Raw genomic sequence first — 26,477 nt, forward strand, 5'->3', positions numbered from 1 at the left:
TCAATCGCATCCTGGCAAATTCAGGTTGTGCAATTATAATTGATGGGGGTGGGTTTGTACAACACACTTCTTCCCAAAATTAGCCTTTTGGCGATTAGGAAAGTGAGGGGAAAATGTACTGCAGAGTGCAAGAGAACCTTTGCTTCTATGCATAGCTGCCAAGGTTTCCCTTTTTTAAAGGGAAATTCCCTTATTCTGAATAGGATTCCTTGCAAAAAAAGGGAAAAGTTGACAGCTATGCTTCTATGCAACATCATTTAACCTTCCCACAAGCAAAGCAGAGTGAATGCTCAATAAATAGCCAACATTGTCTAATCTCCCTGAAAACAAAACAGGGTGAATGCTTAATAAACAGTTTGCCTGGAAGCACCAAAAGACCCAGTCCACAAGTGATTCCTCTTATCGTGAGGAATTCAGCACCATTTGTAGGAGGCTTTGTGTGCTTAGCATGCCTGGAGATAGACAGAATGGAAAGACATCCTTCATGGCACGTTTCTGACTACTGCTGCTGTGGCACAGCTCATAGTGACCCCCTGAGGCACATTCATGTTCCCAGAGGCATCATGAAATGGGGGAGGGGGTCTGTGCCTACATGGGCAGATGTTCTGAGCCTTGACAGACAACAGCTCTGTTCTCTTCCTGGAAAGTTCAAGTTCCCATAGAATAACTGGACAAAACCCACCATTGTCCTTGAGTAATGCACATTTATTTGGGATAGTTCTGAGAGCAGATTGTGAAAGGGTGAGTAGGCAAGGGGGCTGAATGTCACAGCAAGTGAAGGGAGGAACAGACCTGAAGGAACTTTGGCACAGCCTGGAAGCATTGTGGGTAATCTATTACCTGCCTGCCATTTTGGTTTCCATTTCAGTATGATTCTAGTTAAAGGAAAATGGGAAAGGGTGAAAAATGTGGCTGTAGGCCACAGGAAGTGGTAGGCTTGTAACACAATCATCTGTGTCCTTGTTATGCTCACAATGGATTATTATCATGCACCCTGCATAGGGCTATTTTCAAAAAGGGCTTTTGGAAGTTTCCTTTGGTTCGCAACACAGCCACCAGACTGGTGTGGAGTTCACTCCACTGCTCTTTCAAGTGCACCAGCTACTAGTTTGCTTCAGAGCTCGATTTAAAGTGCTGCACTTCTAAGACCAGTTCAGAGGCCTCATTCAGCACCATTCAGCACCAAAGCAAATATTCCCCCACCCAGATTCCACTGGAGCTGAAGTGGGGGGAGACCAGCATTTGGATAGGTATGCCATTCTCAGGCATCAGATTGGTCATTTGAGGAGCAGAGGGGCACAATAGCCTCCCTCACTAGCTGATCTGCAAGAGAGGAAGGGAAGCACGCTACATGCTGATGTCTGATTGTGTGACAGAGTGTGTGGAATGGTCCCATTCACTTTGGCCATACCCACATGGCCCCAGGAGGTAGACCAAAGTTTCCAGAATAGGTTAGTCACTTCTGCTTCATGGCTTTAAACCAGGGATGGGCAACCTGCAGCCTTGCTCTAATTTTATGCATTCCTCAGCCTTATTTCAAAAGCCCTTTGCAAATGATCAGTTGAAACAACTGGCAAAGGTTTTCCTGGCCCTCAAAGGAGGAAGAACTTGGAGTAGCGTTTTTGCCAAAATCTTTCATGCTCAAATCAGTGTGTTACATAGGCAAAACATAGGGCGCAAACACTCAACAAGTGTTATGCGTGGCAAATGAGCAAACAAACAGGAACTCCTTCTGGAGGGCTGGACATGTTATGAAGACAAATGCAAAGAATTAATTCAGATTATGTGCAATTTCCTTATCCTTCTTTAGTATGCCTTTGACTCTCTTGTCATCCAAGTGTCCAGCAGTCTACCTAGGTGGTTTCCTGCCACTGATGTATTTAAAGGACATCTTGATGGTGGTCTTAATGTTTTTAGGAATACACACTTCTAATTCTTTTCAAGCATCCCTTACAGTATGATTACACCGGAGGGGGGAGGTGTCGGAGGCTGAACAGAGGTAACAGGGTTTAGTGAGCAAGAAGAAGCTGTGGCAGAGAGCAGCCAAGAATCAGAGGCAGAAGCAAAGGCTGGAGAGGAGGGACCTAGAGGCAGAGTGGGGGTAGGCTGCTGAAGAAGCCAGGGAGTCTCCCCCTCCCACTGTGACCTGCTTTCTCCCCCTGCCCCCTCCACATCTCCCAGTACATGAAGAGGAATGAAGAGGGCAGAGCAGAGAGAGACAAGATGAAGGAGCTTCAGGTTGCTGAAGAAGTTGCCAGTGCAGAAAGAGACTTAGTGAGCAGTGGAAGGTGAGGACCTTCAGTTCTCGCAACTACCTCATTGGGACAAGACCTACGGGGAAGAGTTGCTGTGATCACTAGGCTTGAGCTGTGTTGTTTCTTTGAATAAAGAGTGAACTTCACTGATACCTTGTGAGTTATTGCTGACTTGCTCCTAGCTCCCGCCTTGACATGGGGGGTAACCAGTGCTGCATGCCATATTCCTCAAAACAGAGATGGGGAATGTGTGCCCCCACTTGATATATTTGACCACCCATCAGCCTGCATCACCAATGGTCAGGGGTGATGGGAGCTGGAGTCCAGCAACTTCTGAAGGGTCCCCAGGTCTCCCCCTGCTGCTTTAAGAAAAGGGATGGAAAAAAACAGCTACAGAACAAGTGAATCCTCAGTCATACATTCTGCTAAAATTCACTGCGTAATTGTAACAGCTGATAATGTTATGGGGACTGGTAGACTGCCTGCAGGTATAGAAAAAATTAACAGGGTGCTCCTAGCAGCTGTGAAGGAATGCAGACCCTGGGGACGGGATAAGTGGTCACTTCCAAACACTCAAAAGGCAGAATGGATGGTGGTGGCAGGAATCTGAGTGACTCCAGATCTTGGACCATGTCGCAACCTCCCAGCATTCCTTCCATACTACCTTCTCTGGCACCAAGCCAGAAGGCCACCCCTTCCTCAGAGTCTTCTTACATCCTTGGGTTGGAACGAAATCAGGCAGGTAAGCAGCATACCTTTGTCCCGGCCTTGTCCTGCCCAAACCAGACAGAGGCGGCTCTTTGAGATGGGAATGTTAAGAGCTCTGCAATTTGCTGGGAGCCAAATTGCTAGGAACCGCAGGAAGGGAGGGTGATCTTGCACTCAGGCCCCAAGCAGGGTGGGTTACAATTAAAAAACAAGGTCAGGTGGTCCGCGGCACGTCCATAGTGATTTCCATAGAAATCCATAGTGATTTCTAATTGTATTTTTATTGATTCGTCTGTTTCTCCTGTTCGCATTCTGAATTGTGTGGATTTCAAATGGTAATAAGTGAAATAAAAGAAGTAATAAAAATACAATTAAGGACCTACAGCATCTAAGACGGTACATCATGATTACTAGTATAGGCTGAACTGTGATTCAGTGGTCCACCAAGACCTTCAGCAATATGCAGGTGGTCTGAGAGAGTTTGGGAACCACCAACCACAATCACATTGCCTCCCAAGGGAAAAGGCACAGGACCCCCATATCTTTTCACCCATGTGTGGGTGTCTGGGGGAAGATAGTCTTAATCAGAAAAAATGCCCCCTGGGAAAAAGAGTTCAGCATTCCCACCCTACTGCCACTGCTCCAATCCAAATTTGCTTCTTCCGCCCTATGTTTGTGTTCAGCTTAATTGTTTAAATTTCAGTTTAACAACCCCACACATAAACCATCAGGAGACTGTTCATTTCTGCATCTAGATGAGCCTAACGTGGGACTTTGGCTTCATATCTGGGGGGGGGGGGGAGAGAGAGAGAGAGAAGCCAAAATATGCTTAGCTCATTTATGGCAGTGGCAAATTGTGAGCTGCTCTTATGGCCATTGGGATGCTGCCAGGGGTCATGTTTTAGCAACCATAGAAATTATGGCCCAGGGCTGAACAGCTTGACATGGCAAGCAGCCTTCTCCCTCTCAGTCAGTGGTTCTCAACCTGTGGGTCCCCATCATCCCTGAGCTCTGGCTTTGCCAGCTAGGGGTGCTGGGAGTTGTAGTTCAACAATCTGGGGACCCACAAGTTGAGAAAGGCTGCTGTAGGTCAAGGCAGGGGTCCAAGTCTCCTAGCCCATGGGGCAGGGGAAAAACCTCTGGCTCAGGGACCAAATCTCTCCCCTGGTGCTTTGCACCCTGAATGTTTTACCTGGCTGGAATGTATCCTTGAATGCTTGATAATGCCTGTTCCTTGCCTAGGTGGAGGCTAAGAGGACTGTGTGTGCATAACAACAAAAAAATTGACATTTGTTGCTTCATCCACTTTTACTTGGGATCCTGCCCACCACTGGAATGTGGCCCTGGGAAACCTGCCTTGGAAGGGAATGCGGCCCTTAAGCTGAGGATTCCCCACCTCTGTTGTAGCCCAAGGCATCTCCTGGCCCTTTTATAGCTTCTTCCCAACTTCTTGGAAGAACAGAAACAGCAGGAAACAGCCAGTAACTACCATCTCCCCTCATCTGCCCTCCCCCCTGCTGGACCAGACTCCTCCTCCAATACACTGTCAGTACAACTGTGCCCCCATCCCCAATATGCTATTGCCTGCTTTTTAACTGTGAGTAGCTCATCTCTAGCCATATTGGTCATTTACAAGAACCATGTAACAGAAAGAATTGAGTGTCTCAAGTTTACAGGCATTCATCTTCCCTCCCCCTCCCTGTTTCCTTTGTGTCATCTGTTTTTAGATGGTAAGCCCAAAGGCAGGCACTGTGTTAGTCTTACTGATTTGTAGGCCGTGCTGGGAGCTAAACATCAAGGGTGTAAATGCTTTGAATGAATTAATGTACAACTTTCCCTCAACAGTAGGCCTCAATAACCTTGAAAGGCAAGGGGGGGGGTCCTAGTGATTGCCATATCTCACTCCATCTTTCACCCCGCCCCATGCAGATTGACAGACAGTCATTTCCAAGATGGAGCCCAAGTTAACTCTGGCCCCCATCCATACAGCCCGCAGGTTTCTCCCACAAACAGATAATTAACGAGACACACAGGCAACCGTCTACTGAAAACTTTAATGAAACAAATAAGTTAATAAGTTAATAAAGTGAGGTAACTATTCATTGTCTCAGAAACAAGGTTTATTTGGAAATCCATTGGAGGGTCCACTTCATTTACCTTGGTTGGTCAAAGCCATGCCCCTCCTCTCTTCCTCCCCCAACTGCACAAGCCCCTTCTCCCTCCCACTTTTGGAGACGTCCGTCTTGGATGGAAGACTTGGGGTGTGTTCTCCAAAGACGCCGTGTTCAGTGCATTGAGAGGTGGGGAGAGGTGGGCTTCGGTGGGCTGAGAAGTCAGGAAGAGCTCTAGCCATTTCTTCAAGACACATGCATGAGCATGCAAAGGAGAAAGGTGCACGGGAGGCCAGAGGGGCTTTTGTGGCATGCACCCTACGGAGGCGTGAAATGGAAGCAGGGCCCTCCCCCTAATCTGATACCTTCTGGGGCAACTGGATCACCCTGGTGATGTTGCCTGTGAGGTGAAAAGAAAGGGATAACCTTCCAGTTTTAAACCCTCCTCCAACTTCATGTATGGCAATGGTGGTGGTGGCGCTAAGAAAGAGAAGACAAAATCAGTGGGGAAGGGAAGACAAAAACCATGAAGAAGAGGACGACAGAAGCAATGAGGAAGAGGAAGACAGAAACAACGAGGAAAAGGAAGACAGAAACAACGAGGAAGAGAGACAAAGAGGAAGACAGAAACAATGAGGAAGAGGAAGGACTTTGATCTGATCTCCTGCTTAAAAATAATTAATTATCCAATCAGGGTGGGAGTACACTGTGAAATCCAGGTGGCCAGGTAGAGGCCAGAAAAAGGGGAGGAAAGGCAGAAAGGAACAAGACATTCAAGCTTGTAAATTATTGTGGGATGGCTCTGTACCAACAAGAAATGTGCAATGGAAATGCAGAGCGAGGAAGTATATGGTCCCCTCAAACTACTAGATCTAAGGGCCACTGTTTAAACAGCAGCAAGCTCAGGTTTGCGGCAGAGTGTCAACTCGGCAGAGCTGCAGTCAATTGTGGACCTCTGACATGCATGCTGGTATGATGCATGTGCTTTTAGACACATCTGGTTTGTACATTATTTTTGCAGATGAATTTCTAAAGCAGAGTTGGGAAATCTCAGGCCCATTGGCCTCTCTCTCTCTTTGGCTCTTGGGGCTTTTCACAGGCCATGATTCTTCCTAGTCCATGCCCCTTTCCCCCAGGCCATTCCTTTCACAAGTTTTGCCTGTGTCCTTGGAACACAGGACACAAGTTTGCCTAGATGGAGAGGGGTGTGCTGCGTGTGGGTGTAGGTAGAAACCTCTGGCTCTTGCTTAGTTGGAATGTTGCCTACTAGACAAAAGTCACCTCTGTTGCTCCACCCACTTTAGCCTCTGGACCCTCCCACCCGGACATGCGGCCCCTGGAAGCTTGCCCATCAGGAAATGCGGCCCTCAAGCTAAAGAAAGATTATCCACCCCTACCTAAGTGTTGTTGTCACTGTTGTTTTTTGTAATAGCACACACCTGGAATGGTAATGTGTTGAGAAGGCCTTAGCCACTGATCTTTCCCAAGAAAGCACACTCAAGACTGAAGTCTACAGTGATGCTTATTGCAATTAAGATTAAGAAAACAGCAAAACAAACTAATTGGGAAAGGTTATTAGGAAGGCGAGTTAGAGTTCTGGACCTCGGGGACCAAGATTCAAAGCCCTAGTCAGCCATGAAGCCCACTGGGTGACTTTGGGCCAGTCGTAGCCTCACAGCCTGACCTACCTCACAGGGTTGTCGTGAGGGTAAAACAGGGATGGGGAGAGCTAGGTGCACCACCCTTGAGCTACTTGGAGGAGAAAGTGGGATAGAAATATAGTAATAACATAAAAATAAATTAGAATACCGTATCATATCTAGAGGCACAGCCTCATAATGGGAACAGCTCCCAAAGATGCAGAGGTTGGGGCTTGGAAACAAGCTTTTGGTGAGGATCAAAGGAAGGCAGTTTAGTGGGCTGCCTGCAGGAGACTGAGGGGTGGAAATCGGGGGTCTACCAGGGTCTGTCCGCTAGCAAAGGGGCTGTATTCGTTAGGTGGTCTGCGGGGAGGGAGGATCTAAAGCTATGCCAGAGCGCCCTCCGTCAAGGTAACCACCACAAAACCAGAGCCTCTAATCATGAAAGACTAATGCTATTGGATGCAAGGGAGGCACAATCCCTTGGGACAGGCTGGCTGCTGCCCTAAAGCAGTGTTTCCCAACCTTGGGCCTCCAGCTGTTTTTGAACTAAAATTCCCATCATCCCTGACCACTGGTCTTGCTAGCTAGGGATGATGGGAGTTGTAGGCCAAAAACATCTGGAGGCCCAAGGTTGGGAAACACTGCCCTAAAGACAGGAATCAGATGCAACACACCCTGCAGGTCGCCAGGAACTTCTCTGCTGCTGGCCAGCTGGATTTGGCCTTCTTAGATGAGCATATAAAGGCATCAGGATTGCCTCCGTGTCCTAGTCAGGGGAGGCTCAAAGTCCACTGATCGACTGTAAAGATTGATTTCAGGTTGCATATTTAAGATAGTTGCATATCGTGTTTGCTCTGCACCTGGGAAGCACTTCCCCTGCGAGGAAGGTCCCGCTGTGCTTATGATATCGGGGCCACAGAGCAACGTCCACTACCTGGTGGGGGTGAGTGGGAGAAGAGCCAAGGTGCTTAAACGCTGCCAAGAGCAGGAATAGACATTGCCAGTTATTATTTTCTTCTAGATGCAAAGGTAAGAAACCACATTCACTTGAGTCGCAATGCCCCTTGCTTTTGACCGGGGAAGAAAGGGTTACCTAGCATTTGCATAGCTGTTAGTAAGCATCTCCGACCTGGTAGAAGTCTGGAGCCAGAGGCGGTCAGATACAAGCCGATAAAGTAAAGTGTCTGGAACCACTGGTGTTATTTGCTGGGCTGGGGGAAGGGGCTGTTGGTGGCTCTTCAGCCCTGGTACCTCTGTGACAAAGGAGGGTCCAGCCCCTATGAAGTTAGATGCACCTGGAGATGCTTTCAATAGCAGAGAACCTTAAAAGATGCTCATCAAAGGCTGAAGGGCAAAGGATGGAGCCCTCTGCGTCATATTTCAGGCTAGCGTGGCTTTCTCTCCATGGAGAAAACCACCTGCCCCATGCAGTTCAGACTGCCAGGCGCTGCTATTCTTGGAACACCCAGTAATAGCGGCTTTGTTCTGCAGCTGGAAGACTTCAAGTAAAGTTGAGGTGCATGGAGAGGAGTCAGTTGGCGCCCCCCCCCCCAGGATGGCGAGGGTGACGAAGGGCTCTCGCTCTTGGAGCGTTGTCTGTCAGAGCAGCCGGCAACGTTTGTCTATCCCTCCTTCTGCCATGGAAGCGGAGAGATGCCGCCCTCCCTAATATGGCTGGTGTGTAACGACCACATGGCTAGGCTGGACGCCATCTTAGTCCATGTTGGTGCTAGCCGACCGGGAGATGTTCAAGGTCTGAGCGGAGACAGAGATGTCCTCATGGTCCACGGGGCTGTGGTAGTCAGAGGTGATGTCAGGCTCCCCGGTGGGGATTGGCATTGCCGTCAGGCTGATGGAGTTCACGGACCCTTTCCGCAAGCACTGAGAATAGACACCCAACAGCAAATCCAACTTGTGCTCAATGGACTGCACCTGCACAAAGCAAGAGAGGTCTGTCAAAGGCCAGGAGTTGGGTGGCTTTCCATCAGGTGATGGAGGTGAGGACTCTGAAGCTGAAGGGGAAGGCACTGCTCCCGAAGGAGTCAAGCCAAGAATGTGGCATTGTCTTCCTCTCACAACTCCACTGTAAAAAGACCCAGGGAGACCTGAACCTCCCCTGTTCCACTGCTGGAGGAGATTATTAGAGAAGGCCGAGCCCTTTAAGCAGAGGAATTTTCAACAATTAGGCTGCATCTGTTGCTACTACTCTATCAGGGCTCTGTTTCAACCGCAGTAACTCCAGAGCACAGTCTGAGCCCTCCCTGCTTTGTCTTGTGGGTAGCTTAAATCTCACTGTATCCTACACCTTGGTTGAGCCTTGCCACACTGCAGAGCAAGACGAGAGAGGGGTGGGGGAGAAAAAGGCCCTCTGGTGCCCCGGATCAGAGTGGAAAGGGAAAACCAAAGGGGAGAAACTCAACTTTCACATCTCTAGCTTCTAGATTTGATTGAGTCCCTAGCTGAAAAAGTAGCTTCAGAAAGTCTGCCACCATTGCAGCCAAGTTCTCTCTAATGAGTATTCAGTGCAATTCTTTGATCTTATGGCCACTATGTGTTCCAGCTGGCAACGCGGCCTTAGTTTAGCTAAATAAATAAATAAATACATTATTTCACATCCCACCTTTCCTGCCAAAGGAGCTCAGTGTGACAGATGTGATAAAACACTAAAGAAATATTAAAACATTTTTTTAAATTGACCACATATTAAGCTATTCCAGCTGGGGGTTGCAAGAGGCCTCTCAAGTGTGTGCATTACAGACCCTTCCCTCCCTCCCTCCCTCCCTCCCTCCCTCCCTCCCTCCCTCCCTCCTCCACTTCCAGCCATACCTGCTTCTCCACCTTGACCACTCGGCCCAACATACTGAAGTCGTCCGCCAGCTCCACCTCCAGTGGTGTCTTCTCCCCTTTTTTCTTATCAATAGCGACAGCTCCCCGGCCCACAATCTGATCCACACTGCCAGGCAAGGAAGAGAGAAGAGACAGGCAGGAAAATGAAATCACAGATGCAACAATGCATGGAGGGCTAAGGATGCAAGGGCGAGCAACTGGCATTCAGAAGCACTCCTCCATAGAGGCAGAGCATGGTCATCATGTCTGCTAGCCATTGATAGCCTTCTCCTCCATGAATTTGTCTAATCCTCTTTTAAAGCCATCCAAGTTGGTGGCAATTGCTGCCTCCTGTGGGAGTGAGCTCTGTAGTTTAACTGTTCTATGCATGCAGAAATACTTTCATTCATATTTCCCAAATCTTTCAACATTCAGCTTCATTAGATGCCCATGAGTCCGTGTTCATGGAAGACAATCTTACTCGGCTATGAGTGATCACAGAAGAAGAAGAAGAGGAGGAGGAGGAGGAGGGAGGAATGAGTCCCCCTCCCTCTATCCACTTTCTCCTTACCACTTATAATGTCATAAACTCCAACCACATCACCTCTTGCCTTCGCAAAGCTATAATTCCAAGCAGCCTTTAAAAAAGTTCCCAGGATTCTTTGGGGAAGTAATGTGCTTTAAACGAAGATACCTTGCCTGATGCCAAGAGGCAGCAAGTGCCAAAGAATGGCTACAGATTTCTTATAAATGCTGAGCAAGTATTACATGGCACCTGCAACCATGCAAGTGCTACAAATTGAAGCAGACAGGTGGGAATATATTGGGCAAAGTGATTCCACATGTAAACTGGACCCTGGCTAATAAAGGCTTTCTCGATTAATAGTAACACCTTGAATTTGGCCTGGTAGTAAACTGGCAGCCAGCGCAGACACCTGAGCACAGGTGCTATATGTTGGAAGGGTCTCACTCCTGTCAGCAGTCATGCTGCAACATTCTGCACTGGCTGTAGGGATCAAGCACAAGGGAAGAAGCCCCATGAGCAATGATGGCAGTTGTAGTTCAACAACACTGGGGGGGGGGGAGGCAGGTTCTGGGTCAAAGTGGGTTTCCTGCAAGAGAAACTATAGTCCAAGCAGGCACTGGCAGCTCCACTTACCGGGTCTGGAGACTTTTGATCCTGCCAAGCATGTCCAGGTGACCAGCTGAGTACTGCTCAATGACATCCTTGACGTCATACGGACGCAACGTCTCCTTGAACTTCCTCTTGGCCACCAGGAACTTGAGGATTCTGCAAAAATGTAAGAATCCAGAAGGCTTGAGGGAAAGGCAGCCTTATAATTTGATGAAAGCTGCGCTACAGAGAGATGGACCACTGGTATATCTAGCATAGTCTGCTCTGTCAAGTAGCACCTTTCTATGGCTGCAGACAGAAGATTTGTCCATCCATACCAGTTAGTGGGACCTCATCCATGCAAAGTAGATGCTCCAACCCATTTCTATTACCACTGGTCCATGTAGCCCAGTAAGAACTTTAGAAAAGGTGCACGGGATCAAGCCAAAGGATTAGCTAGCCAGAGCATCCTGTTCTCACCAACCAGGTGTGTTGAACCAAAGGCAAAGTGTCACGGAAGTTTTGCTAACACAACCTTGGTAGTCAAGATAACTCCACAATTAATTGGTAGATGTTGTCATATATGTTTATATTTGTTTGCTTTGATATAAGCTAATTGGCTTGCTTTGATGTTATCCTTATCTGTGCTCTTGCAGTACTGGGCTCTGAGCCCAGAAAGGGGAACAATCTGTAAAACTTGGGTATTTGCCACCTATGGCCTCATTCGGACAGGTGCAGCAATGGGAAGTCAACTACCTAAAGTCAACTACCCAGCCACCCCCATCTCAAAGTTCAAGTTGTCTCATCAAAAGCAAGGCATCAATCCATCAGAGAGGATGGATGGAAGGAGGAAACGGGTACCCAGAGCCACACTTGCCAAATAACACAAGACAAAGGCCCCCAGGGGCCTGAACCAAGAGCACTTGCCCCACAGGGCTCACCTCACTGCCCTGATGAGCATCTTCACGGCAGGCATGATGTCCTCAAAAGTCAAGTCACACTGGTAGGCCTTCTCCTCACTGCTTTCCTCTGCAGGTCCATCAACTGTGAACAGAAGCAGGGCTTCATGGGAGGAGAGTGTCTTGCCTGGCATTCATGCCTTCTTAGTCAGTTTAAGGAAGGCAGAAACCTCTGTGCAGAGCCCACCATTTGCAGAAATTTCCCTCCACTTTCCTCTTGATTTCTCTCCAACCTCCATCAGTTCATTTGCACAATAATTGCTTCTCCCTATCATCAACACCCCCCTCTCTCTGTCTGTGTGTTTCCCCCTTTTTGCTCTGATTTTGTTTATCCTGGTGTGTGCAAACACACAGGCACACAACAATTGCTCAATAGTATAAGCTTGCATCCCAATAAAAGTTGTGAAGATTGAAGGGCAGGAACAAGACAGTTGGTGGTTCCTTTTGCATACTATCAATATCATATTTAGAACAGAATGAAATTCTCCTAGCAGGTTCAGATTGATTAATGACCTTGTGACTTCTTTATTTCTTCCTTTCATAGTAGAATGGCTTGGCTCTCTTCCTCAAGCTGTCTAGAACTCTTCCTTCTGCAGGCATCTTGAGGAGCACCCCCTAAAGAGAAGCACACTCTGCAACCTTCTCTCCCCACCCCAGAACCCCTTCACAACCCCAAACTGCAGATGCTCCCAAGACCTACCCTCCACAGGTGTCCGGGGCTTCAGCCTCAATGAGGCCCGGAATCTTGTCCTGTCATTGAAGCTCCAGCTCTTCTGCACCTTGGTGGGGCTGATGGGCTCGTTGACATTCTCGGTGCTGGGAGAGCGGCGGAGAGGTGGGACCAGATGCTGCTTCCCCCGGCTGCCCTGCCTCTGGGAATTGTTCAGGCGGATGCGGTCCTTGATGCCCATTTTATTGCTGCAAAGGATTCAGGGGAGGAACGGAGAAATTAGGAGGGAGGTGAGGGGCTCTTGAGCTGGGGAGGATGCAAGCAGCAACCTAAAGGGGGCGCTAAAGAGAAAGAGATAGATGTGGTGCATTGCACTCTGGTCCCTGGTGGACCTGCTGTCTGCTTCCAAGAGGGAGCTGACTGGAGCTGACTCAATGGTTCTGACATCCTACACCAACTCTAGATGTATGTCAGAATCCAAGAGGAAATATTGGTACAAAGAATAGCCTGGTCACAGCAGGCTAAAGACAGGGCATTTCCCAAGGTCTTGAACTCAGAACCTGAATAAATGGCTACTCTACCCACACTGAGACTCAAAGAGGTTCTTATTTAGCCTGTGGTATCTCCCCCCAACTCAAGTGAATTTCTGTTTGCTCACAAACCAAATTCTAGAAGTCAGGCATCAGCGAAGACCAATGAATGGTCAAAATATGCTGTGTGTCCACCAGCACCTCATACAACACAATCCTGTAATATTTTCCTGGGAATAAGCCCCACTGAACTCAGTGTCACTCACTTCTGAGTAGATATGATAGGATTGCAATATGACTAATCCAAAACAGGGCTGGAGAACCTGTGGCCCTCCAGGTGTTGCCGGACTACAACTCCCATCATCCCTGACTTTGGGCCATGTTGGCTGGGGCTGGAGTCCAACATCTGGAGGGCCACAGATTCCCTACCCAATCAGGAATGTAAGTGTGACACAGTAGTTCAAAGGCATGCAAGTTGTGCCCCAATTGATGCATTTTAGCCTGGATTAGTTAATCCAAAATAAGAAGGTGGTCCTAGCTAGCATACAAATAGCAGTAGAAACTGTGGTGATATATTTTTTTTTGGTCATTTTGTTTTGCAATTAATGGGTGTCTTTTATTTTTTAACACATTTACAAATGATTTTGACTGCTTCCCTTCCACAAGGATGGCTTTATTTTCTGCTGCTTGTGGAAGTGAAAAGGTTCTTAAGTAAGGCAGTGACAACTCTTTCAACTGCTTCAACCAGTAGTATCAAAGCTAAATCCACTCCTTAGCTCAACCTTTCCCTGATGTCCTTCAAATGTTTTTGGGTACAACTCTCCTCCATTGCCCCACCAGTCTCTGGGGCTGATTTTGTAGGGCAAAATCTCTGGAGGGCATCAGGGCAGGGAAGGACATCCTAGCTATGCAGGAGAGGGGGGGAATCTACATGAAAAGTGAGAGGGACCAGTTTCCCCTCTGTGCTTAGTAAGGGCACTCTCTAGGATGTGGGGACAGGCATATCATAAATCAGAGCTGCAATTCCACACAACCTCCCCTAAAAATGCAAAAGTGACTTAAGGATTAAGACTGTCTGAGAAAGTCAACTTTTTTTAAAAAAAAGGATTCTAGTCTTTATCATTGCTAACAACAACATGAAAGTGTGTGGGCAAGTTTTGTTGAATTCTGGTTGAGATTTGCAAGGATTGGGGGTGGAGTTTCAGTACCCTGAACAGCTCCTGACCCCTCCTTCCAACTAGAAGAACCAGAATAAATGATGCAAAGTAAGAGAGTTCATGCATATATATTTAACAGACATAAGATTGCAGAATCCAGCTTGTTGTAGAATTTGAGTTACCTTAGTGCAGACACACACACACACACACAAATATATATATATATTTGTGCACTATATATGTATAGTGCACCCAATCCTGACCACTGACAGTTGTTTTGTTGTTGTTAACAAAGAAATAGATGAGGGGAGAGAAGGAAAAGGGCAAAATCAAGTCATGCCACAAAACTCTATTCATGGTCCAGATGCTACTGAGGTACTTACGGTAAGGGCTGAAAAAGAAAGAAACAAAAATATGAAGCATTAAAATGACCAACCGATAAAGAGAGATTGAAAGACACCGCCAGAAAAAGGAGGCCTGGAAAGGAGATGTTTGGATACTCCAGAGGTTTTGGGGGAGTACATGGGAGCTAGCTAAAATAAATAAGTCTTTCGGCTGATGTTCTGGCTAAATGGGCAAGAACATCTTCCTTGATAGGAAGCTGAGGCCTCCAACCCAAGCAAAGCTGACAGTGCGAGGAAGAGGGCAGCAAATCTGTCTCAGAGCCAAATTCAAAGTGCTGGTTCTGACCTATAAAACAGCAACAACCTCAGGGGTTATAATGCTCACCCCATATTTGAGTTGAGCATTATGAACTCCTGAAGTATTTCCAAGTCCCAGAAATACAAATTTTGGAGACATCACTAGCACTGACCCACAGGATTTTTATGAAGATCCAGCATTGAAAGAATTGCTACCACTGAGTAATCCAGAGATGGAACAAACAATATGTAGCACAGACCACATTGGATAACCCTTTCTAAGATGTCTGGAGGCTACGCAAGGGGAGCCCCACACCCAAGGTGCAAGGACCAGAAGTCACCATTTGGCATAAGATCCACACAAAGGCAAATTTAACAGCAGAGGATTTTACATTTGGGTCTTATCAACTTTCAACAAACAAACAAAAGTCAAGAGAAATGTTAAGTTTCTTGATCTCACTTGTAAGCTACTCTGGAAGGCATTCTGCCACCCAGATACAACAAAGCATTGTTAGCCTTCAACATTAAAATAAGAGTGAATGGGCAAAATGTGTCTGTCAGAAGCACAATATGTATGAACATAACAAGAGCCCGCTGGATCGTCTAGCCCTGTGTCCTGTACTCACAATGGCCAACCAGACACCTGTGGGGGACCCGCAAGCAGCACTTGAGTGCAAGAGCAACTCTCCCTTCCCGCAGTTTCCCAGAAAAGATTATTCAGAAGCATTGCTGCCTCTGACCATGGAGACAGAGAACAGCCATCGTGGTTAGCAGCCACCCATAGTCTTCTCCTCCCTGATTTTTTCTGGAAATTGCAGCACAAACAAAAGGGTGGATGAGCCCTGAGACTAACCATCTCTTGGCCACCTCCAAGCCCCAGGGGGCCTTCTGAATTGGGGTGGGATGGGGGGAGAATGTTGCATCTGCTCTGGGTAACTTCTTCCATCAATCCTTCCAGGCAGGTGTTTTCGGTCTTTTAACTGGAGACACCCCTTTCCACATTGGCTGGATTTCAGTAGAAGCCACTGATGCACTGCAGGGGAGTCTACTGAAGTGCACCCTCAGTTCATGCAAAACACAGATTACAGGCCTCCTCCTAGTCCTCAACATCACCTGAGAGCAGCTTTCCACAACCAGGTACCCTCCAGATGCTTTTGGGCTGCACTTCCCATCAGCTCCAGCCAGCACAACCCATGCTGGCTGGGACCAATGGGAGTTGCTGCCTAAATCTTTTGTAGTGCACCTGAGTCTGCCCTCCAAGAACTGAGAATTCACCCTTTCTGTGCCCCCAGCATTCCTTGCAGCTCTACACTGCTGGGCTGAGGGTAGGGCCATAGCCACAGGTGTCTATTTTGGGGGAGGGCATTTGCCCCCCTGAATCCTAAATGCATTTATTTGTTTTACTGTACACAGACTCATGCAAGTGTCACAGACTTTCCCCGACAAAAATTATTTCTGCACACATCCATGGCCATAGCTCAGTGGCAGAGCACATGCTGTGCATGCAGGTCCCAGGCGCAAACCCCAGCAGCATCTCCACGTAGGGCTAGGAAGGACCTGGCCTGAAACCCTAAAGAACTGCTGTCACTCACTGTAGACAATACTGAGCTAGATGGACCAGTGGTCTGACTGAATATAAGGCAGCTTCCTATGATCAGTAATTGTGATCAAGCTGTTGTTCTGGAAACACTTGTCCGAGGTTCTTGCCAAGGGATAATGCCAATTGACTTTCAAGCCAGGGTTCCTTGGCACACAATAACTGCCACCAGGGCAGAAATTATTTGTCAGCCTTGTTCCTTGGGTTGCACTGATGGGGCAGTTGTCAACCTCCTTGGCCCCCTCGCCTGCTCCACCTTCCCCCCATGCATCTCAACTAAAAACATGATAGGAATAACTTCAGGGCCAGCCCTTGTGTAGCACATTCTGCCAGACTAAATTCTTCCTGTGGGTGAAAACTGATTGAGCCCATCCAGGACAACCACCAACTTTTAATTCCATGGATGCACACCTAGGAAAGCCTTGGGGTGTGGGGTCAGTAGGTGAGCTTTGAATGCGATCCTGGAATGATATGGTGTGTGGGTGAGAAAGAGAGAGAATCCACAAAGTCACTACTGGCCCCAAGTTATTCCAAACCCACTTTGTCGTCAAGCACCTACAGGCAAGCAGATCTCCAGCACAGCTTTCTTAGAGTTGCTATAAGAAAAAAATGGGAAAATCCCACTTTCCTCCTATTAATTTTTGGCAGTGCTCAGATTACGAAGTGAGGGACGTAGGACAGGGGGCTTAATGAAACCTACAAGCTCCACCACCAAACTGGGCTTCATATAACTGAGCTTTTTCTTCTTCTTCCCTTGCTTTCTAAAGAGACAATAAGTGAGCTGTTGCAAAAGGGAAGGGGCAGAGATTCTTCTGCCCCAGCTGAGCACTGATGGAAGCAGAAGTCTGTCTTCCTTACTGCTTCATGGGGGCCATCTGATAGCAGTGGAAGCAGGACTCCCTGCTCACAACGCAATCACCTTTGAGAACAGGAACTTTCTGACTTGAAGCCACATGGACCAACTCTGTCTAGTGGCCACATTCAGTCACTAAAGGAATCTATCTCTAAAGTACAGCATCCATCATCTTCAGCCAACAGCCGTTCTGACTGAGGCTGATTGGAGCTGCTGCCCAGAAGCATCTTGAGGGCTGCACGCTCCCCTTCCTTGGAACGGAGAATTCGTGGAGGAGAAAGTCATTGTCCTGGCAATACAGCTTGTCCAACATTGATCTCTCTCATGTGAACCCACTGCATTCTCTACAGGTGGAAGGGACCTTGGTGAGATCAGCACTCTATAAAACTGAATTCTAGCAGGGTTGGTAGCCCTCATGATTTCACTTGTCTGGGGTTGAACCCCCTCCTCACTGACCTTGCTGCGAAGAGGAGTAAAGTATCAAGCTGTTTGGCCAGAAATAAAGAGGGTAATCTATGTTGAGTGTAGCTTGATGAGAGGTTCTGCTATTAGCTCTAGGCCCTGTTCAAGAAGCCCCAGCCTGAGCGATCACTACCATCTTCTGCCCCAAACACACTCCACCCCCTTGGCTGCTGAGTCTCCACCCCTTGAGCCTCTGGGGCACTTGGGAGTAGTACCTTTTTGAACCATGGGTGATTCCCTCTGTAACACTATCCTGATAAAATCCACATCACATAAACATTTGATCAATTTTTGGTCCATCAACTGCCTTCTGTTCAGACAGGTCAAATCCCAACCCAACAGGAAAGGAAGTAGAAAAGTTTAGAAGACTAGGGAAAGGAACCATTTTAAAAGGAGTTTGGGGGACATTGAATAGTTCTCTCTCCTTTTTCTATGGTTCCAGCTGAAACGCATTAATGGACTCTCCTTTTAAGCTGCACTGGAGACCGATTATCTGGTTGCAGGAGAGCAAACGTATCTCCCACCAAGAAAGGACTTCATAGCAAGATTCAGAGGGTTACCCCCCATGCACATCTCCATTGCACATTGGGGCGGCATGCCATCTTTTTTTCTAAAGGAAAGGAAAAAACCAACACAGGACAAAACAATGCAACGACCATTAAAATCCAATTCAACCCCAAAACATCTCTTGGGTAGCAGATCCAAAGCCTCGGTACCTCTGTTTCCAGCCGGTGTGAATCCGAAAGAAATTCCTTTTACTACTAAAGATCTGGCTAGAGAAATGGAAAGAAAGAAAGAAAACAACAGAAGGGGAAAGGTGGGAGGAGGAGGAGGCAAAAAGTTAGTAAGGGGGGCAGCAGAAGGGAAGTTAGAAGGATGATCCCAGAGGGAAAAAGCCTTGCTGAGGCTGGCAATAATGGATGCTTGTGTGCATACAGCGCCCCCTGCAGAACGAATTGTTCAATGACAAATGTGACTGAATATTTAACTTTTATCCATAAGTTTTGGGTCCTAATTCAAATGAGCAGGTATGGGGCAATTTAGTGGACCCCTTCAGGAAGCAATCCATTATTATATTTAATAAAAAAACACCTGTTGGAAAAACTTCTGGTTTAAAAGGGATAAGCACATTTCAGAGAAATGGGGGGCAGCAAATAACCAGTTTTTGTGCAGGAAGTTTTGGTACACGCATTCTCTCTCACTTTTCGCTCTCTGTCTCCATATGGCAAGGTGCGGACTTGAAACTTTGCACGAGAGAAGCAACTGACAGAGGCATTCCTGGGGAAACTGGAAGATGCCTCTCTGCGATCGTGATTCTGAGACATGCATTCATTGGAACACTGGAACAGCCAGCTGTGCAGTAGCATCAAAACAATGCAGTTGTGTGAGCAACCATCTTTTTGGAAGACTGCTTGGGAGAAATAATTGAGGGCAATGGGCTGAGTCCCCATGACCCTAATGTGGCCTGCTATCAAATCCCATTTTTTGAGGTGTTGCTTATCCATTTCTCTGTTTCTGGGACTGGCAAATGGCTCCCCTCTTAGGCCCTCTTAGGGGTCATTGATCATTTGCGGTGCCCTCCAGATGTTGATGGATTCTCAGTTCCCATCAGCCCTAATCAGCATGGCCAAAGGTCGGTGATGGTGGTTGCTAGGAGACCAGCAGGAGGACACCACCTGCTTTAGAGCCTAAAAAGCATGCGGACAATGTCTCTGCGGTAACAATGTACTGGCTTCTTTCCCGATACCCACACACACACACACACACACATTCACAAATACACACTCAAGGTGTATTTGGCTTTGATGACCTCTCCCCAAGCAGCAGCTGCAGATCGTCCGTACTTCTGGAAGAAAACCTACCGTCCTGTGGTCTCTCTTTTGAGGGGGAATAAAAGCACACAGCAGCTTTGAGGGAAAGGTTACCTTAGGCGTAAACACTTGTGGGGTGGAGCTTCCTCTTCTTTCCAGCTTCCAGGAATGAATGGGGAATGGTGAAGATGGGAAGGTGGAGGAAGGACGAGGAGGAGGAGTGGAGGGAGGTAAAGAGGAGGAGAGAGAGAAAAAGATGATGAAATGAGGTAGGGACTGCAAAGGAGACTTGAGGGGGGAAACTATCCGGCTCAGCAACACAGGCCTTTACATAGTCAAGACAATCCAGTTGGTTGCATCCGGAGACAAATCTGCCCTGCTGAGGGCTAGCAGGTTTTAGTTTTTTAGCCTCAAGAAATATTTGCTGCCTGTCTGTTATGAAGGAACAAACACACAATGGATTTCCAGCACCATGAAGCACAATCTTTGTAGTCTCTGCTTCCCACCTTCCAGCCCCACAACCTGCCAAACCCTCATCAGTGTTTATGGGTTCCATAAACAGCTTTCTGCTCCTAAAGCAGAAGTCCCTTGTCCCTCCTCTTACAAATAAGGACCCACCTGCCATGCTGTTTGCTGCTGTCTGTTTAGAGACCACCTCCCATTGGAAAGACCCCCAAAAGTCTGACTTTGTCCAGATGGCAAGGGAAAACTTGGGATTCTGCTCTTTTTGAGCATCTAACACAACACAGAAAAGCTGTCAGAGGCCAAACTAAACATGATCCGTATAACAAGTTCTGGTTCCCGTTCAACAGCCATGTAAATAGAAGTGATGTCAATGTCAGACCTCCAGCCACTCATGCTTGCTTTGGGAGAGGCTATGTCTCAGATAATTCAGTTATTTTGCAGTGCCTCTGCTTAATCCTCCTTCTTATATGTGCGTGATGTAGGCATGTAAAAACCTACGGATTTTATTATAGTTGTTTAAAACCAATAAAATATATGTCTTTTTTAAGTCTCTATCTCTGATCCGGTCACCATGTGCATAGATCACCATACCTTCTGCCTTGCAGATCTTCCCCCTCTTTTCACTCTCTGCCACCCATGGGCCATGGGGTGGTTGCCCTGGGCACAAAGTTCTTAGGGGTGCAAAATTTCAAAAGAAAAAGAAAGTAGTAATGAAAAATGAAAAATATTGCGTCCTCCCCCTCACACAGAAAATCTCCCTATGTTCACATGGGTGGACTGGGGAGTGGATTTGGGCAGCAGCTGGTTGCTAGGGTGCCCTCTGCCCAGGCTTTAGAAAGTCACCCACTCCCGACCAATCCCCGTCCCACTCTCAGCTGTGCTTGACACTCGTGGGGCACTGCAGCTGCAAATCGGACAGGTTGCCAAGCTATTGCCCCTTCATTTCAGCCTATTGGCAGGCAGTGCTGAGGATACTTTCCTTAACCCGGACACAGGTAACCCACGCTATGCCACTGCAGCCACCCCTTTGATCCAGAGCAGATTTCCTGATCACATGGATGAGAGAGAGAGGAAGTAGCTTGTGTTGCTTATTCTCTAAACCTCTTTGTAACTACTGGAGAGCAGAATAAAGAAGCCCAATCCTAACCTCCAAGTCTTCAGAAACAAATTCTCCATCGTCTATTCATTCTGCCCTACAATCACAGCAGCAAGAAACATATCCTAAAAACTTTGGTTCTCAGGGTTCTGAGGTGGGTACTAAAATCTGTGAAAGAAAGCTAGATTCCCACTGTTAGCAAAGTCTTACAATCCACACCAAAAGGCCAGGATGGTGACAGCTATCATTTACAAACACCGAAGTTCTCTATAGAAAATGCACTTGCTAAAAATGATTAATTAGAATAGGCAAGATGTAGCGGCAGACTCCAGTCAGAAGGGGGAGGCCAAGAACAAGGACTGGTGGTGCATTCAAGTCAAAGGGCCATTGCAGACCGGAAGGAAGCCAGTTCAACGTCTGTCAGATGTTATACCAGAAGGCAGCAGCAGCAGCAGAGTGAGAAAGAGCCAACACACCAGACAGACAGAGGGGACACACCACAGGCATGGAAGAGGCTTTGACCCTACCTTTCCCCCGAGCAAAATGGAGGATGGATGGTTTTCAGGCCAGAGGTGAAGGAGTGATACGGTGGTGGAGCTCCATCGGGGAATTTCCTCACCTCAGAGTTCCTGAGCCCCCCGTTGCGAGCTCGGTGCAAGTGGTCAAACATAAGGACCAGTTCTCTAGGGGTGGGTCCAAATAAAAACATGGAGAAATTAAAATGCTTTGAAAAGGGGGAGAAAGAAAATAATAATAATAATAATAATAATAATAATAATAATAATAATAATAATATCAATATAACATGCAGAAATTGAAGGGGGGGAATAAAGATGGGGGTAACCCATAATTCTTTCAGTTGTTTGAGTTGGTCTCTCCGAGGTGTGAATTGGCCAAGGTGGGTTTGTTGAACTAGGGGGTTACAGATGTTCGGCTTTGGTATTTTGCCTTCGAATGACTGGTCAAAACCTTGCAGTGGTGAGGCTTCATAGTTGGACCTGAACCTTAGAAACTGCTTGGTTCTGCACACAGCTTGAAAACACATTGAAATTACTGGACACAACAAAATATGCCGTCTCTAACCTTCCGATGGCAGCAGAGTGAACTGCATACAAAGCTACTGGATTGTCAAAGCAAGTTATGCCTCAGCTGCGGGGTGCTTTCGCTGCTGATGGAAGACATGCCTGTTCATCCAGGCCAAGGGTAGCAACATGGTGACCTGAGGATGTTATGGTCCAGAGCTGTGTTTCCCAATCTTGGGTCTCCAGCTGTTTTTGGACTACAACTCCCATCATCCCTAGCTAGCAAGACCAATGGTCTAGGATGGTGAGAACTGTACTCCAAAAACAACTGGGGACCCAAGGTTGAGAAACAATGGTCTAGAGTTCCCATCACTCTCAGTCAGCCTGGCCAATGGGATGAGATGCTGAGAGTTGTACAACAAAACAACTGACTAGCCCCTGGGGGTTGCTGGCTACCCCAGCCCTTCATATTATTAGTAGACTTTGGTGACTGTGACAATTTTATTGCTTACTAATTTTTATTGGATACTGTTATGCCTTATTATTGTGCAAACCACTGTGGCATTCTTTTTGGTAAATGAAAAGCAGTTTTTTGATAGATAATAAATAAATAAATAAATAAATAAATAAATAAATAAATAAATAGAACAAAATAGCAGGCAAACAAAACAGGAACTTGCAGCACCTTGCTCTTTAGAGTGCTCTATTTTCATCTTGCTACAGCAGAGATTGCCCAAGTTGTAGACACCGGCACTAATGTAACGCTTCTTATGGTGTTCACGAAAGCTCTCAGAAAATATCCCCTCAAAAAACGACAATGCATGAACGACTGATAGTTTTTCCCAGTTGGTTCCTGCTTTCACTGATTCAGGCCCTCTTACGTTGGACCTGCCCCCTTGAAACACGGCTGTAATCCACGGGACGCTAGGGCTGGACATCCATCTTCCCATCTGTTCTGAGAAATGCACAGAGCTTCTTTCTGTGAATGAACGTGGAGGCACTTGATACACATGCCATTTCTCCCACTGACTTGAGGGGGATTCTGGGGGGGGGGGGGCTGCTTTGTAGCCCTGTTTTTTTCCTGCTATTGTAGCTGCGGCAGCAATTCTGTGTTCTGCCACACCCTGGCAGCAGCCATTGGGAGGCAGGGACCCACGACACTTTCTCAAAATTCCAGATGTGCTTACTGGCCCCAAAGGTTTGGCTGCCTCTGCGACAGGGTGTGCACTACTGAAGATGTTTTCTGAAACCAGCCGTGGAATCAGGCCATATAAAGGTAAGTATGGAAGTCATTATCTGTACTTTGCAGAATCAATCATCTGACAACTACATTGCAGGGGGTTGGACGGGACAACCCTTTCTCTCACTTCCAACTCTTCCATTCCATGATTCTGTGGTGCAAACCTGCTGGGCTGGGGTGTCATATGACTTCTACTATGGGTTTGCTATAACTCCCTACTTGAGACCCTGAAGAGCCTGTCAAATGAGGCATAACTTAATGAGATGGATTAACAAGTCTGGTTCAGTAAAGGCCAGCGTCGTATGTCCACACCCACCAGTGCATATTCATGTATATATGTATGTGAGTGAGTACAGTATATACCAGCATGTAAAGACTAAGGGTCTCCTCCAACATCCGCACCGCAGAAGTCTTTGCAAACAAAGTCCCGACATTGATTGAGATGGGAAGGTCATGTGTCAAGGGAGAGGGGGATGGAACTGTGATGGAAGTGTGATGCGTTGTGATGAGGGTGTGAGATCTGCACACAATCCCCAGCCAGCAGATGTTCTGTTTCACCCCTCCACTGGCTCCAGGGAAAACAACAGCACGGGAGGCATAAGCCACTGCCTCACCTTTAAAAGTCATACCCCCACACTCCTGAGGGCACCTGTTTCTTTCCTCACCTGTGCAACAGAATGGCTGTCATTCACTACTATGGAAGCAAAAGAGTGTTGCACAGGAAGAGAGGGAGAGACATTGTCCTTTCAACCCGAGTGCCTGCAATGTTCAGGCCCTCTGTGCTCTCCCTTCCCATCCTAATGACAGACATCTGACTAGCGCATAGACTGAACAGAAAAAGAACAGTGGATTATTGCTGCATGGCAACATTTCCCCCAAATTAATTCACCATATAAACTCACCTTAAGTTAACATAAGAACCCCCCTGATTTGGATCTATCCAACACCAGCTACTCAACACTGGATGAATGACAGAAAGTCAGTGACACAAAATGTCCCCAACGTTCTTATTTGCTGGGGAATGGATACGTACGTTATATTGAAAACTGTTACATGAAATAGCAACAATACACAAAGAAAAAATGTAACTTTAGTCCAACCACTGCCATCCTGAACCTGATGTTAATTATCAGCCCCACTGGCTTAGCCATTCTGGCCAACCCTGGCTCTCCACCTCTTGGCTTGAAGAGAGTCTGTGATTTTAGGGGCTCACCACCAAGTAGGCTCCTCCACCAAGGCAACTTCACACCTACCTAAATGATGGAAGGATGCTGTCGTAATAGCACCAGGTGGCTGTCAGGTAGGCCCGGCTGACATCCGTTGAGTAGAGGCGCCACGCAGCCTGCACCAACCGGGACGAGGGGGTTGGGGGTGGGGAAAGAGAAGGGCATGGTCTTTATGCACTGCTTGTTTTCCCCAGTGGCCATCTTGTTATTGTTACTGATTGACACACTGTCGTTTTTTAAATCAAGGTGGCTCACGAAGATATCACAGTATAACAAGATAAACAAGATACAGTATACATCTCCCTCCTTCCCTTTCTTTCTTTGAAACCAGCAATTAACAGCATTAATAACAAATACAACTTAACGTCTAGTGAAGGATGATGACTGGACATTAAACAAGAGAAGATGCGGCTTCGGGAGGAAATGATCAACACATGTTTGCAACAGGAGCTGGAAACCTGATTTTAAGAAATTGTATTAAATTTAAGTAATTTGGTCTGATTTGTAACAATTTGGAAAAAACAAAAACATTTTTTTAGAAAAAATGAATAGCAAATACAATGAATACAACTAAAAAACAGAATTATGTTTGTTTGTTTGCTTTTTTTAAAAAAACGAAATAGTGTCCCTATATTTATAAGGCAATCAGAAGTGGTCTAATAAGGATGGCCATTTTCAAAAATGTGCTGTGGGTGATTTACTGGAGCCCTGAAGCTAAGTGATCATGAGAGACTCAGAAAAGCAGCCAGGGAGGGACTGTATAATGGGATATATTAGGGCTTTCCTAGTCCCTTGGGAGAAACTACAGTTAAAAAAGACATGCAAGATAGACTCCACCTCAGCATTGTTACAGGAGATAAACAAGATAAGAGTAAAACCACCAAACTGCAACAAAAACACAGCAGTTTAAAACTGCAACCGGGGCCATCTTTGTCTGCATACACAGCATACGTTCAAAGCACACCCAAATCCTGGGAACCGTTGTTTGTTAAGGGTACTGGGAATTGTAAATCCCTGAAGGTGAACTACAATTCCCAGGATTCTGGAGGGGGGGGGTGTGTGGATGTGCTTTGAATGTATGGTTTCTACACTTCTTTTTCTAATACAGAAGACCAGGTATATTCTCACCCACCAACCCAACCTGCATTTGGCCAGACGTTGTTGGAAAAAGGATACTGGATTTTAAAGGTAAATCTTGAAAAAGCTTCACAGGGAAGTAATTGCACTATTGCTTTGGCAGAAATGGGGCCAAAATCTGCTGCCTTTTACCCCATAGATGTCCCAGGCAGCAATCTTTGCAAATCAAGACAAAAGATTCCCTCTCCATTTATTTATTCATTTATACTTGCATACTGTAATGTAACAGAATCTCTAAATGGTCCACACACAATGCAAGCGCCATTTTCCTCCTTTACTTTTCAGAGCAACTTGCCCCCTCCCTTCACAGAAATATGGTCTCACTTTACATGGGCACCAGTGGCAGTTGTGGTTCTATTACAAAACTGAAACAGTACCCGTGGTTTGAAGCTATGGTTAAGAGGGAATCTGATTTCTGTAAATCACAGAGGGCATCGCTGTGCATTTAACACGAAGCTGTGTTTAACGCTGGGAAATGAAGGGAGTGGTGATGCTGGCCTGCATTCACAAAGCCGGCTTCTGATTTACAAACCATAGCAAAAGGGGTTCTGCTGTATGGGGCAATGGACAAAGGAGCTCCCCTTTGTGTCCCATTCCACATACAGATATGGACCGTATTTCTCCACACCTTCAGGTAGATGGTCATGTAGAAACATTGGAAGCTGCCTTGCGATGTGTCAGATTATTGGCCCATCTAGCTCAGAACCATCTCAGAATTGACAGCAAGCTCTCCAGGGTTTTAGGCAAGGAACTTATCCCAGCCCTACCTGGAGAAGCCGAGGATTGAACCTGGGACTTTTTGCATACCTTAGGGGGTGTGGGGCAAGTCACACAGTGTATTCAGCTCTGTGCTCCACAACATTGGTAGGGCTGACCCAGCAGCCTGTACCATCACATTGTTGTGAACTGGCTTTAGACACTGTACTTCCCAGTCTAACACAGAGGCCCTCTGTA

The 26,477-nt window shown here is 46.9% G+C and overlaps 1 protein-coding gene across 3 annotated transcripts in view; it reads right to left on the reverse strand.

Annotated features, from left to right (window-relative positions):
- Nucleotides 1-8,176: 8,176 nt before the first annotated feature.
- Nucleotides 8,177-26,477, reverse strand: part of KCNQ4 (potassium voltage-gated channel subfamily Q member 4) — a 96,833-nt gene continuing 78,532 nt past the window's right edge. The window contains exons 8-16 of one of the 3 annotated variants that reach the window (XM_081921193.1): nucleotides 24,414-24,502; nucleotides 21,426-21,581; nucleotides 19,452-19,496; nucleotides 18,243-18,299; nucleotides 12,317-12,534; nucleotides 11,599-11,701; nucleotides 10,703-10,834; nucleotides 9,544-9,670; nucleotides 8,177-8,649 (exon numbers count right to left, since the gene is read on the reverse strand). In XM_081921193.1, the coding sequence (XP_081777319.1) occupies nucleotides 8,431-8,649; nucleotides 9,544-9,670; nucleotides 10,703-10,834; nucleotides 11,599-11,701; nucleotides 12,317-12,534; nucleotides 18,243-18,299; nucleotides 19,452-19,496; nucleotides 21,426-21,581; nucleotides 24,414-24,502 (1,146 nt within the window). In that variant the 3' untranslated portion in view covers nucleotides 8,177-8,430. The remainder of the gene's footprint in view (nucleotides 8,650-9,543; nucleotides 9,671-10,702; nucleotides 10,835-11,598; nucleotides 11,702-12,316; nucleotides 12,535-18,242; nucleotides 18,300-19,451; nucleotides 19,497-21,425; nucleotides 21,582-24,413; nucleotides 24,503-26,477) is intronic. The other 2 variants (XM_081921194.1, XM_081921195.1) reach the window with 2 other exon arrangements.

Source organism: Podarcis melisellensis, assembly GCF_964234715.1.
Source record: "Podarcis melisellensis genome assembly, chromosome: 8".
NCBI classification, from domain to species: domain Eukaryota; kingdom Metazoa; phylum Chordata; class Lepidosauria; order Squamata; family Lacertidae; genus Podarcis; species Podarcis melisellensis.